This window comes from Lolium perenne, chromosome 7, assembly GCF_019359855.2.
Source record: "Lolium perenne isolate Kyuss_39 chromosome 7, Kyuss_2.0, whole genome shotgun sequence".
Classification (NCBI taxonomy): domain Eukaryota; kingdom Viridiplantae; phylum Streptophyta; class Magnoliopsida; order Poales; family Poaceae; genus Lolium; species Lolium perenne.
This window is the reverse complement of record NC_067250.2, coordinates 146803840-146818480: the sequence shown is the minus strand read 5'-3', so window position 1 is coordinate 146818480 and position 14641 is coordinate 146803840. Positions and strand designations below refer to the sequence as shown.

The 14641-nt window shown below is 40.8% G+C and overlaps 1 protein-coding gene across 1 annotated transcript; it reads left to right on the top strand.

Annotated features, from left to right (window-relative positions):
• The first annotated feature begins 1887 nt into the window (after nucleotides 1–1887).
• LOC127300828 (ABC transporter A family member 2) lies at nucleotides 1888–8088 on the top strand. Its single transcript, XM_051331007.2, has 16 exons — nucleotides 1888–2345; nucleotides 3680–3911; nucleotides 4156–4325; nucleotides 4443–4628; nucleotides 4828–4923; nucleotides 5011–5211; nucleotides 5309–5468; nucleotides 5560–5786; nucleotides 5868–5985; nucleotides 6072–6148; nucleotides 6229–6318; nucleotides 6401–6544; nucleotides 6628–6945; nucleotides 7032–7112; nucleotides 7213–7389; nucleotides 7561–8088. Exons 1-16 carry the CDS (start codon nucleotides 1977–1979, stop codon nucleotides 7813–7815), a joined length of 2901 nt encoding a protein of 966 aa, XP_051186967.1. The 5' UTR covers nucleotides 1888–1976; the 3' UTR covers nucleotides 7816–8088.
• The last annotated feature ends 6553 nt before the right edge of the window (nucleotides 8089–14641 follow it).

Below are 14641 nucleotides of genomic sequence, written 5' to 3'. Positions count from 1 at the left end.
AGGGCTTGGGGCCGGATATATTGATGTGAAAAAGGGTTTTGAGATGGCCATGTCTAGCCTCCACGATAAAATAAAAAATCGCAGCTTGTAAGTGTACATAAGACTCCCATAGACACATCCACTAAAGGTTGCATCACACACGCTAACAATTAACACCTCCTAATTTTTTGTTGACCTATTTTTCGAAATGAATTTATTTCTACCGACTCTGCACCTTCTTATTTTTTCATAACCATATAAAATGATTGATTTCTGTTTTTGAAGCAAAGAGAGTTGGGAGAGAGAAGACAGCCCATATAACCTACAAATTTTAAACCCTCAAGGGCCATATAGTATGGTAGCTTAGGGTCGTGTGAGATAAAATTTAATCCTACATTATTAGGTTGGGGACAGTTGGAGCAGCTTAATTATAAGGGCAACTGTTCTTTTTTTTTTTTTTGAGAACATAAGGGCAACTGTTCTAGCTTCACTAAGTGAGTGAGAAGTGAAGAAGTTCACGCGCACAACGTACACATGTTGCGTTTTGTGAATCGAGATCGAGTTAGAAACCAGTTTTATGGAAGAATAAATTTTTACTTGGCGCATTGTCTGTGAGTTGTGTAAGTGTTTGTGTGTGTCTCTCCTCTCAGGCTATACTAGCAGACGAGAGACATAACGCATCTAGAGCACTACACTTCCTTCTATTTCTCTTGCGACCAATTTTTTTTGTTTGCTGCTCTCTAGTCTTCCCCATCTCGGGGACAGCCTGCACGGCCGTTCGAGAGAGCAGCCATCCGAAACCCTGTCGACTGAGATTCTGCACCGTAAGGTGAGCAACAAGATTTTTGGAGAGTGTGGTCGGCGCAATTGCTCGCTGTTGTTTCAGTTTTTCATCTCCGATGTACGCCCTTGGTAGATCTGGCCACTTTGACAACATCATGGTCGAAATACACAACGGGCCATGATGATGCTACGGTGGTTACGTTCTCGGTCGTATATCTATAAGTGATTCCCATCTCTTATCTTAGACTAGTCACAATGCATAGTATCATATAGAAGTATCATGTGTATGATACTACTATATGTTATTATGTCCACAATGCATGGTATCATATGTTAGTATCATAATCTTCTTATATTAATTGATTTGTAGAATCTCAATGCAAATATATGTACAAGATTTGTTTGACATTAAATTTTCTAGTACTACGTACTATGATATTGTATCTACCTATGATACTACTATCACCTCTCTCATCTTTAATTGCACTGCCACATCAGCTTTTTGCATGCAAGTGACGCATGATACTACCTATTATACTTCCATTGTGAGTAGTCTTACACCACTATTTGTTCCACATTAAGATGTGCTAGATGGTCTGATGTATATGATTAACTATGCTAGTGTATCTACCTATGATACTACTATCACCTCTCTCATCTTTAATTGCACTGCCACATCAGCTTTTTGCATGCAAGTGACGCATGATACTACCTATTATACTTCCATTGTGAGTAGTCTTACACCACTATTTGTTCCACATTAAGATGTGCTAGATGGTCTGATGTATATGATTAACTATGCTAGTGTATATGTGGTGTTGTTTTTGGTACTTAAACTCACTGGCAAATATCCTAATAACCAACAAGATGCAGATTTTTCCCGTATAAATTTGATCGAACCTTTACAAATCTTATTACTTGGAGTAGTATATTTGAACTTGAAAGGTGTTTTTCTTATTCATCACACAAAATTTATAATGCCGCAGCACACCTGGAAATATCTGTAGACTGTAGGTTGTGAGGACTCCAGTTGTACGTGCGGCAATACGCGCACAGATGGATCAAAAGCTGACAAACCCGGCGGAGACCCGCTGCCGGTCCTCCTTCTTCCAGGCGGCCGTTTTCAAGTGTCCCCTTATAAATAACCCGAACCACCTTCCGATCCCCGGAGACCACCACGAACTCCTCCGCCTCCCCTCCCCGCTCCTCCTCCCATGGAGCTCCTGAGCGGCCCGGCGCTCGCGTGGCAGCAGTACCGCTCGCTGCTCCGCAAGAACGTGACGCTCGCGTGGCGCCACCGCCGGTCGTCGGCGCTGCAGCTGCTCTCCTCCCTCGTCTTCATCTTCCTCATCTTCTGCATCGACCGCGCCGTCCGCTCCCGCTTCTCCTACACCACCGCCTACCAGAACGTGCCCGACCCCGACGCGCTCGTCGCGCCGCCCATACCGCCCTGCGAGGACAAGTTCTTCATCAAGTCGCCCTGCTACGACTTCCTCTGGAGCGGCGGCGGAAGCGCCCGCGTCGCGACGCTCGTCGATGCCATCCGAAACAATAACCCCGGCCGCCCGATCCCCTCGGACAAGGTGAACACCTTGATTCGATTCGATTCGATTCCTCCTTTTGTTTTGAACTATTATTTATTTATTTATTTACCTGTTTTGAACTATTATTTTGATTTCGGGCGCAATATGTATGTGCGGCGTGAGTTTGGGTGACGCGGAGTTAGTTGGCCGCACGTTTAACGTAAAGATTTGGGGTGTTTTTTTTATCGAAAAGATTTTGTCTCTTAGGTGAGTACGATCGGAATTTTCAGTGCGTTTTGTCAACAGAAAAGTGTGTGAGATTTTCCGACCATTTTGAGGAAGTGATTTGATTTTAAGAGACCGACGAGGCACCAATGAGTAATTTGGAACTATATATATATAGCATTGTGATCTGGTCCCAGGTGCTTAACGTTTTCATTGTTTTACTGTTGGGTACAACAGACCGCTTTTTAATTTCGGTATGTGGTTTGCGTCCATTTGCCTTACAGCGATCGAATGAAACTGTGGGCACCTATGTTCAGATGGTGGAACTTCCTAAGAAAATGTCGAAAACAGAACACTATTTTGTCTAGATTTGGATGCATTTACGGGTCCACTTGAAAAAATTAATTCGTCTTTGGCTTGTCATCACTAATTTTGATGTCATTTTCATGCCACTGCTTGATTCCTTGATCTGAGCAGACAACATTTTTTTCTTGGAAATGAAGACAGTGAGGATGTACATTTGGAACATAACCGAAAATATACTCGATAACTTTTAGGAGCCGGTACTATGTGGTTTGCATAGAATAGATGATCATATCAAAGTAGTGCCGTTGGATTTTTGCAACAACCTCTTGCCAGCACAACCTCTTGTTAATTTAATGTACAGGTTGAATGAACAGATGTAGTATGGAAGCTCCTACCCTATATATTCAGTTGGGAGTCAAGTCTTCCTGTGTCCACTGTTGTCTGAAATAGTTTACTTAAGTTCTGGTGCTGAAACTTTTTTTTTATTGTCCTACGCAGCTTGAATAAATTATCGTATTGGTGAGCACAATTATAAATTCTAATACACTCATAAATTGTAACATATAATTTACTATCACTTCAGTAAGCTCGTGTACTAGACTGCAATGTATAGCATGTGGACTAGTTACAGTAGTTTAGTTTCTACCTTTCTACTATGCTACTCAAAACAACTCTTTGGTTTTCGCCCGGTTTCTTCCATTAATAAACCGGGCACTTCCTTCTTAATAAATGGTTGGGGCAAAGCTTTTGCCCCACAGTTCAAAAAAAAACTCAAAACAACTCTGCAGCTTCACTCTTGAATTGACTATTAATTACATGCAACAATACACATTGCCTAATTTTTTTTATGGTGGGTTCCTCAGGTCTTGGGTTTTAGGACCCCGGATGAAGTTGATGCTTGGCTTTTTGAGAACCCGATGCGCTGCCCTGGGGCTTTGCATTTTCAAGATATAGGTGCCACCCAGTTTACATATGGTATTCAGACAAACTCCACTCCAGTAGCTCGAAGAGGAACATATGAGGACCCCACCTTCAAATTCCAAATACCGCTTCAAGTTGCAGCTGAGAGGGAAATGGCAAGGCTGATTATTGGAGGTATTGCTGCTTCCATGGTATTTTATGGAACATTTTTATTCTGTGTGTATAAATTGCATGTAGCACCACAGTTTTCATTCCCTTTTACAACAATTCCTTCTGGTTAGTACGTATGTATGTATGTATGTATGTTAGTTGACCAGGTATCTTGAATGTATGCAGCATATATCAATGTTACATGCATATCCTTTTCTTCCGTGTTATAGTAGTATATGGGAATAACAGTACATTTCACTATTGACAGATCCAAATTTTAGCTGGACTGTGGGGTTCAAGGAATTTGCTCACCCAGCAACTGAAACCTTTTCTACTATAGCTCAAGCAGGGCCAACTTTCTTCCTTGCCATTGCAATGTTTGGATTTGTTTTCCAAATCAGTGCCTTGGTGACTGAGAAAGAACTTAAGCTTCGTCAGGTTCGAGCTTTTCTTGTCTCTCCACATGCATTTTATGATTATGTGTCTTTTATTTTTGTTGAGATTTTAGATATCTTAATGCCTGACATGACTACTAAGTATGGTACCGAATCACAGGCTATGTCTATTATGGGGCTCTATGAATCGGCTTATTGGTTATCTTGGCTTACCTGGGAGGCCTTTCTTACATTAATTTCGGCACTTTTCACCGTGCTCTTTGGGATGATGTTCCAGTTTGACTTCTTCCTGAATAATAGCTTTGGAATCTTATTCCTCCTATTCTTCCTCTTCCAACTGAACATGGTAAGCTCTAAGCTGTATAAACTGATGACTGATCTGTATACTTGTTTTGCTTCTTTCTTTTTGAAGTGTTATTCAGACAAATATCACGCTTCCATCATTACATTTTGTTTATGCATTTTCTGATCTCTACTGGAGTCTGCAAACGATGTTTTTTTCCTTCTTCTTTTCTTGATAGGCATGTTCATGATATTTTCTGCAGCTTGGTTTTGCTTTCATGATATCCACATTTGTATCAAAAGCAGCATCAGCTACTACCGTTGGATTTGCGATATTCATCATTGGCTTCTTGACACAGGTAGAGTTTTCTTAATCATCATCTTATTGATCCAGTATTTCAAGTTGTCAGAAAATATGCAAACCCCTTTTTTACTTCCCCTTGCAGCTTGTTACAACCTTTGGGTTCCCGTATTCAGATACCTATGAGCAGTACTACCGGACAATATGGTCCATCTTTCCTCCTAATGTTTTTGCCCAAGCCCTCAATATTCTAGGTAAGGCAACTGCTACTCCTGAAGACAAAGGTATTAGCTGGAATCAGCGTGCAACATGCCAATCTTTTGAGACGGACTGCGTCATTACAGTAGTATGTACAAAACTTTTCTCATTAGAGAGTATTTTATTTAATGTTTATGAGACTTCAAGCCCTGATAGTTTGCTAACATTTTGCAAACATCTGACAGGATGACATCTATAGATGGCTCATCTCCACATTTTTCGTGTGGTTTATCCTAGCGATCTACTTTGACAACATAATTCCAAATGTCAATGGTGTTAGAAAGTCAGTGTTCTACTTTCTGACGCCTTCATACTGGACAGGGAAAGGAGGAGGCAAGATGCGAGGTCAGCGTTTATTTAAGTGTTTGTTAATAGTTCTTCTCCATGTTTTAGTTGTACTGTAAAAGTACTCATTTATCTGATTGATCCATTCCAGAGGGAGGCCTTTGTAGCTGTTTTGGTTCAAACCATCCTGCTGATGATGCTACCCCTACTGATGAGGATGTTCTTAACGAGGAAAATCTGGTAAAAGAAAAGGCAGCAGGCAATGAGATAGATCCTGGTGTTGCAGTTCAAATACGTGGTTTACGGAAAACCTATCCAGGAAGTTTTAGTATGGGTTGCTGCAAATGCAGAACAACTAAGCCATTTCATTCTGTCAAAGTAAGTTCTCAGTAATCTTCTAGCATAAAAACAAGCAAGCTTTGTTTCCAACAATATTAACCATCCCATAAATATCTCCAGGGTTTATGGGTGAACCTTGAGAAGGACCAGCTATTTTGTCTTCTTGGGCCCAATGGAGCTGGTAAAACAACTACAATCAGTTGCTTGACTGGAATCACACCAATTACAGGCGGCGATGGTCAGTATCATTCTCTAAAGCAACAGTTTATGATATGTTCTCAATAACTATGAATATGCTAACTAGCCACTTTGAACATTTGGCAGCACTGATTTATGGTCATTCTGTTCGAAGCACTGCGGGTATGTCTAATATTCGCAGAATGATTGGAGTCTGTCCGCAGGTTGGTGTTTTAAACATTCACACATTGTCATGCAGGTGCTATTTTAATGGAAGATAAATATGTTTCTTATTACTTTGCAGTTTGACATCCTGTGGGACGCATTAACTGCTAAGGAGCACATGCAGTTGTTTGCCAGCATCAAAGGTCTGCCTCCGTCAACAATCAAGTTGGTATGTTTTGTGAGAACCTATTGAATATTACTCCCACCTCCATGGTCTTGTATATCTATCTTTCTTTGTTCATCCAATGCAGGTAGCAGAGCAGTCACTAGCCCAAGTGAAGCTCAGCCAGGCAGCTAATGTTAGAGCAGGTAGCTATAGTGGTGGAATGAAACGGCGGTTAAGTGTTGCGATTGCTCTAATTGGTGACCCAAAACTGGTATTTCTTGATGAGCCGGTAGAGACCTGTCAAAATTTCCATCAGTTCACTACCACACATACATTGTCGCATGTTAATCTAACCATGTATATCCTATTTAGACAACTGGCATGGATCCAATAACAAGGAGGCACGTCTGGGACATCATCGAGGAGGCAAAGAAAGGAAGAGCTATTGTCTTGACCACACATTCAATGGAGGAAGCTGACATTCTAAGTGACCGAATAGCTATCATGGCAAAGGGGAAATTGAGGTGTATCGGCACTTCAATAAGGCTGAAGTCGAAATTCGGAACAGGATATATCGCCAATGTGAATTTCTCTGGAAATGGTCACGCACAGAGCCCTAACGTCGTCAACGGTAGTACAGAGACCCCGGTTAATCCTAACATAGAAGTGGTCAAACAGTTCTTTAAGGAGGTATGTGCCTCATCATTGAACTAAATACCATTCAGAACTGGTTTCTTTTATTACTTGGAACACTTAAACCTTTTTAAAAAAAACAGAGGCTTGATGTGGACCCAAAAGAGGAAAGCAAGACATTCTTAACGTTTGTCATCGCTCATGAGAAAGAACCACTTTTGACGGTAATACCTTGACACCCAAATTAAGCATACATTGTTATTTTGATAAAAGGCATACATTGTTAACTAAACTTATGACACAAAACTACTTTTCGACAAACAGAGGTTCTTCGGGGAACTCCAGGATAGAGAAAGGGAATTCGGGATATCAGACATTCAACTTGGTCTCACGACACTTGAAGAAGTCTTCCTAAACATTGCAAAACAAGCCGAGTTGGAGAGCTCTACTGCCGAAGGGACACTGGTGACTCTAAACCTGTCATCCGGAGCATCAATTCAGGTTTGCCCTCACTAATCCTAAGCATATACGTGCAGTTCTGAACACAAATCTCTAAGATGCAGATAGCTGTCATCTTGTATGAGCTTGCATATGTGGAGATCCCTGTAGTATCTAGAGCATTGTGAGCATCTCTTCAGTTTCACCAACTTTGGCACTTGTCCGATAATGCAGATACCAAAGGGGGCTCGTTTTGTCGGCATTCCTGGAACTGAGACAGAGGAGCATCCAAGAGGAGTCATGGTGGAGGTGTTCTGGGATCAGGATGACAATGGATCACTTTGCATTTCTGGCCACTCTGACGAAACCCCTGTGCCGGCAAATGTTGAGCTCACGAGGCCACCTTCGCTTTCCCGTCGGGCCTCAGTGGCCCGTGGAGACCCTGTGGGGTACATCATTGAGCCAAATCAGGTCCCAACAACCAGATGAGCTTGAATGCAGTCGGACAGTTTTCATGTAAATTATTTCAGGATTGATGATAAGTACAGAAAATAGTATATATGTTTGTACTAGAACATTGTGTTAATTATTTTTTTTCACCAAAAAGGACTTGATAATAGATACAACATGATGAAAATTCATGTCTTGTGACGAGCTTGAACACACATAATGTAGGTTGACACAAGTATTTACAGATAGCCAATTTGTTTCTTCAGGTTTGTACATTACATTTCTCAACAATGGAGTGTTCTGGTAACCTGATGATCCGGTTCGTCAATCAGTTGTGCTATCGACTTAGTTTATGTAAAGCTGATATCATTATAAAATTCTCCCTCAGTTACATAATCCTTGTCGTGGTTATGGAGGGAGTACTTACTAGGCCCTCTTCCCATAATACCGCCAAAATAATAATGATGGAGGGCACTGGGATCATTAGCTGATATTTACAAACAATGTGTGTATGGTCCATTCCTTCGCTGTAGTGAACAGAATAAATTGCTTTCCTAATGATTTGCTATCTGAGTTTACTGCCGGCCACTGCAAGAAATTAGTACATCAGCAATTATTTTACCTGAACAAATACGGAAATTACATATATACAGGGAAAAAAGTAGTGGGCTAAATAAAATAGCCTGGCCTTTATCCAAACGATATGCAAGTTATAAGGTACTAATAGCGCTATTTTTCAAAATAGCGTTTGCAAAAGGTAGAAAAATGACAATATATCATGTATATCAAAGATTTCAGCAGCTAAAAAATAATTTAGAGTAATACATACATAACTAATTAACTAGTTTTGACTGGATCATATCAACACATTTTCCTTTCCTCTCATAGCAGCAAAAGACGCAAGATAAAGACAAAACTATGTAACCGAACTAAACTAAGAAGTACAAATATGAACTGGAGTAAGACAACGAGACAGCTCAACCATGGTGTCTACAGGCTACGGCTACCACTACTGAACTATCTTCCAGTGGCGGCCAAGTTGGAGGAAAACCTGCAGTGATGAACCTAGATATAACTGCACAAGAGCGCGGCAGAGAAGACCGGCGAGATCGAGCTCCCGGTTGAGGTGCGTGTCCTCTTTGTACTTCTGGACGGGACGTGTCGGGCAGTGGCGGCTGGCCTGAGCTGGAGGAGAATGGCGATGTTGCTGCTGCTGCCACCGCGCGATATGTGGTGAGTCAAAAGTGGCAACTAGGTAGTTGCCGACCTAGGGTTAAGTTGAGCTAGGTTGAATTGGGGGCTAGTGGGCTGCCGCTAGTTTCATAACTTTTTTAGCGCGTTATAATGTTACAACAAATAGCGAGCTTAGCGCCACTAATAGCGAGAGTAGCGCCATAGCAAGAAAATTATGCATAAGGTAGCGTTCACCTTCTATATACGCTATAGCGCCGCTAAAACGCCGAAATAGAATTGGGGAGGGATCAGAATTGCATCCCTTTTTTTCGATAATGTATCAGACTTCCATCCTAATCGCGGTGACATCCATTTCTTTACTGCAAGTGCCATATTTGCACTCTTGGAGGCAAACAAACATAGGATTCATGACATGGCTTATCAGAATGAATATCCATTGGTGAATCATTTGATGCTGCATGATTCAAGATTTCAAGTCATCGCTTGCTGTACAAACCATACCATCTGCAAAGGCGCACGCTAGGCGTCGGTCGCCGGATCCGGAAACTAAAATCGGTTGCTTTGGTACCCGTTGGATTAGCATCATGCGGATAGCAATCAGTCACCTTTTTCCTGCTGTGCTGAGTCAGGCAGAGGTCACATCGCTTTCGTCTGATGCGTGTCGTCACTAATTCCTCTTGGCTCACCATGTGCATTAGAGGCAGAGATCCATGGTACGCTGCAATGAGTCTCTGCATGCACATAGAAAAGTTAAATTGCTATTGTTACAACTACAAGCTACCCGTAAAAATGATGGTATCTATATTTGCACTGATGGCCCAAAAAAGTGGTTAAACAACAATTTTTCACTGCAACTTGATTTACAACAAGAATTGAAAATTATTGTCAATAATAATTGGAAATGATTACAACAAAAACCCCAGACTACTAAAAAATTCAATATATTTACAAGCAATACAATTGGTCAAACAACAATTAATTTTCTACAGATTGAATTACAACAAAAATAATCATCTATTTTTACAAAATCAGCAAATAATTACAACAAAAAATCCATATGTTCGCAAACAATACAAAAGTGTTAAAACAATTAATTTTCTACTAATTGTTACAACAAAAATTACAAACTACTTTTACAAAAATCACAAATGATTACAACAATAAATCCATATATTTGTAAACAATGCAAAGTGGTCAAGCAACAATTAATTTGCTAAATGTTGAGTTACAACAAAAAGAAACCAACTGTTTTTACAAAAAATCACAAACGATTACAACAAAAAAACCATTCGAGTTTGTTACAATTTTAAAGGACGTGTCCATCATTTAAAATCCGAGAAAAAAATACTTAACATACCCCACTAAAGCCAATACAACATCTCGCCTATGCTTTTACAACAGAAATCATTCGAGTTTATTACAATTTTAATGGACATGTGCATCATCAAAAAGTCGAAGAAAAAAAATACTTTGAGACCCCACTAAATCCAATACAACATCTAGTGTTAACAAGAAAATGTATAAATGCAGCGGCCGTAGTAACATGTGATCATACTTTGCCTCACACATGGGCCGGTCAAAAAGCTACATCTACATGTAGCATGCGACAATGGCCACTTGCATGAGAAGTGAGGAGAGAGAGAGACTTTACACCAGAGGACCCATACAAATAGTGACATCGCTACATCTAAAAGCCTACTAGCGCAGCGCTACAGCTAGCTGAGCGTGCCGCTAATGTGTGAACGAGAATCTGGCATGCGGGAAAAATCTGCCACGAAATCTAACGCGGGCCGCGGGAAACTAGCTAGCGCGGCAGAACGACCGATTTCGGAGCCAACGATCGGTCGGCTGATTATAAGCATTTTCCATCTGCAAAAAGTCCTATCACACTATCATGCTGTAAATGGCACGGTTTCAGGCTCTGTCGTGTAGGGCTGGATACTGCAGTACTGCACTGCAAAAGACCATTGAGTTCTTCGGTTGCAATCCTGGGTTTGCTGCTGCAAATAAGCTCGCTGATGCTTGTTGGCTCCTTGTGTTAGGTATGTGCACTGAAGCTTGAAGATTCTGAAATGAATAATGTGATCTTGATGAAACCAATGCATCCTCACCTCCACGCTACGCATAAGAACATGTCATAACATAAGATGATGGATAATGACATTACTTCAGTGAATGGAGCCACAAATATGCAAGCTATGCAGCATCCTCGGGAAGCTATGTCAGAAACTGTGATCATCAAGGCATATTCATTCTATTTTTAAACATATGGCCAAAGGCCCGACTTTATATATAAAGCCCCAACGACACACGACAAACATTCAGATACAAACCACACACAGAGTCTAAGACCTCACAACACACTACAAGCACAGACCTTCGAGCACCCAGCTCCAAGCTACAAGTCTAGAGAAACGTAGGACATAAGTACAAATCAAAAATCCGAAGGGGCCGACACTGCTACTCCTATTCATGTCCTCAATCTCGCATATAGCCTCCTAACCTCGACCAGACCCGCGTCCCCACAGGTCTCTGTCTCTCTGTCTAACCAGAACCTTTCAGCTCTGCATGAAGTTAGACATTTTGAAGATGGCGTCAACTGGATTGCTGATGAGAAATCCATCTATAGCTAGTTTATTGCGAATCTTCCAGAGCTTCTAGCTATGGGCTGCAAAGGTACCAAGCTAATCTTTTCAAAGGCCCCGATAGCCCCTGGACAATGGCGAGCAAGTCCCCGGCCCCGGTCGGGTTCCAAGTGCAGGGCAGAAGTTCCCTTGCTCCTTCCCACATGAATTTGGTCAGATTGAAGAAAATATGGTCGCAATCTTCTCACTCCCCGCAGAGAGCACACTGCCCGTCCGACGGGCCATTCCTCTTGGCCAACTATTCCGAAGATGGTAGCCTACCCCTGATAATCTCACATAGGAACACCTTGATTTTCGATGGTACCTTCATTCTCCATACCTCCTGGAAGTGCATGATCGTCGCCCCTAGGGGCGACAATCGAAGGTATAGCGAGTTCATAGAGCATCCACCCGAGACCTCCAACACCCAAGACACCTCATCTTGACACCCGGTGCTGGGTACAAATCAAAGATCCTACAAAGATTATCCCACTCAACCGCCTCGTCCAACCCAAACAGAAACAGACGACAGAACCTAAAGATGAGCTCTTGGATCTATCTCTTAAATGGAACATAGTAAATCTCCATTATCCGATGGGCTTCTTGTGGAGTTTTATCATAACTTTTTGCGACGTTATTACGAATGGCTTAATGTCTATGTTTGTTCAGTTGCAATAAGGAGAATTACTAGTGTACAAACTTAATTTTGGTGTGATCACCTTGCTGCCCAAAAAGTAAAATGCCGTACAGACTCAACACTATAGACCTATTTTCTGTTAAATGGTAGTTTTCAAATAATTACAAAGGTAGGAACAAAACGAATACCGCGAATGCCTATAAAATAATTAAGCCTACTCAAACTATGTTTATGCTTGGACATCATATCCTCAAGGGTGTGGTTATCTTGCATGAAAGTATCTACGAGCTTCATAGGAAGAAAATAGATGATGTTTTATTCAAGATTGATTTTGAAAAGGCTTATCATAAAGCCAAGCGACATTTCTTGCAGCAAGCACTGCGTACGGAAGGGTTTGAACCAAAATGGTGTGAGTGGATTTCACATTTTGTTCAAGATGGTAGAGTTAGAAACTTAGAATAAAGGTCAATAATGGTACTGGTCATTATATTTACACTATAAAAATGTTTGAGACAAGGCGATCCTCTATCTTCACCTTTTTTTAACATGATGGAGGATATGTTAGAATCCTTATTGCAAGAGCAAGAAAGGGTGGCAAGGTTGGAGGACTAATACCTCATTCAATTGATGGAGAAAACCGTTAACATGAAGCGGACATTATACCTTTGAACAACTATTTGGACTAGAAATAAAGTTCTACAAAAGTGAGATCTTCTGCTTTCGAAAGGAAAAATAGGAAGAACACGAATATACATTGTTCAAAAAATTGACCGAGATACCGATTTATTGGCCGATTTATCGTGAATCGGGCGGTAACCGATAAGATTTCGCCATATCGGCTAATTTATCGCACCACCGAAATTTCGGCCGATTTTCTGCCCGAGAGCCGATATTTCCCCCGATTTTCACTCTCATGGCGATACTTCGGCCGATTGAAATTTTGATGAAATTTGGTATGGCCGTTGATATTTTCATCCTATGGTTTTGTAGAACTGTGCATTAGCTCAAATTTTCCATTTTATTGATTCAAATGCAAAGAATCAAGGTAATACTTATGTTCAATATTCCAATATTATTTTTGTATATCATATTATACAAAATTTAGTGTCGAAAATTAGGATTTACAAAAAATAAGCCGATAAATGGTCAACCGATAAAATTGATTAATCGGCTGATAAGTAATTAATCTTCATTTTGAGGCCGACCTATATGTTAAGATTAACGATTTGTTGAACATTGTGAATATAAGTAACTTTTTGTTTGTGAATGTGGTTCCCTTCATTTAGATATTGAGGTGTCCCTATCCATCATAGAAGATTAGTTACTAATGAGTGGAAGCCCGGTGGAAGGCCGCTTTGAAGGAAAGTTGGGTTGCTGGCGGAAAGTTTGGTTGCTGGCATGGGAAATTTCTCTCATACGGGGATATCCTTGTTCTTATAAATTCCATTCTCGTTAGCTTACTGATGTTTGTGCTATATTTTCTTGAAATACCCAAAAGGTGAGGAAACGATTAGAATTTATAGGCCTCACCCTTTTTTTGGCATAGAGACGAACTATTTTTGAATGAAGAGGGTGTTTATCATGATCTATTGCATAATAAGTATCTTGAAAATAAAATTTTACTCAGGTTAAAACATAAACCTACTTATTCTTCATTTTGGAAAGTACTCGTGGGTGTGAAAGAGGATTTATTTAGTACATGGTCTTTTTTCATTCTTGATAGTGTGAAGACTCGGTTTTGGGGGGACAGGCGACCTCCCTTTGGCCCAACAATATTCCTCCTTATATAACACTATGAGAGGGAAAAAAAATCAGTTGCACATGTATTATCTATGACACCTTAAAATATTGATTTCAGACATACTTTAACCGGAGATAAGTGGAACAGATGGTTAGACTTTTTTTTCAATAAAGGGAATATATTAATATCAAAAGATACCAATTACACCCAGCCTCTGCAACAACCAATGTTCTAATAACCTTACGGATGCACACAGCCAAAAAAGAGAAAAAGAAAAATAAAAAATAAAAGTTTCGCTACAGTATCCCAGCCCTAGCAACAGTAATACATCCACCACCGAGACAACACCTGAAATTCAGACTCTTCAAAAGCAACGCCTCCAAGAAGGGAACAGTGCACCAGCGCTGTCGTCGCCCAATCAAAAATCTTAGGTTTTCACCCTGAAGATGGTCTCCATTCTCAAAACAATGTTTTCAACAAGAGCATTGCTAGGCACAACCAGTTAAGGCTAGACCTCGGGTTTTCACCCTGAAAGGTAAGATCCCGAACTTCACATGTGTTGCCGCCCCCACTTTCATACCACTGTTGCGAAGTCCGGAACACCAAGCAAACCCCTCAACAGCGCAAAGACTTGAACCTCCATTAGCTAGTCCTCCAAATCCGGCCTTC

Bases quoted from the DNA above. Each gene is read 5' to 3' on its own strand.
- LOC127300828 (XM_051331007.2), top strand. From the start codon at position 1,977: ATGGAGCTCCTGAGCGGCCCGGCGCTCGCGTGGCAGCAGTACCGCTCG. The intron at 5,787-5,867 runs GTAAGTTCTCAG...AAATATCTCCAG, and splicing joins AGCCATTTCATTCTGTCAAA to GGTTTATGGGTGAACCTTGA. The intron at 5,986-6,071 runs GTCAGTATCATT...AACATTTGGCAG, and splicing joins ACCAATTACAGGCGGCGATG to CACTGATTTATGGTCATTCT.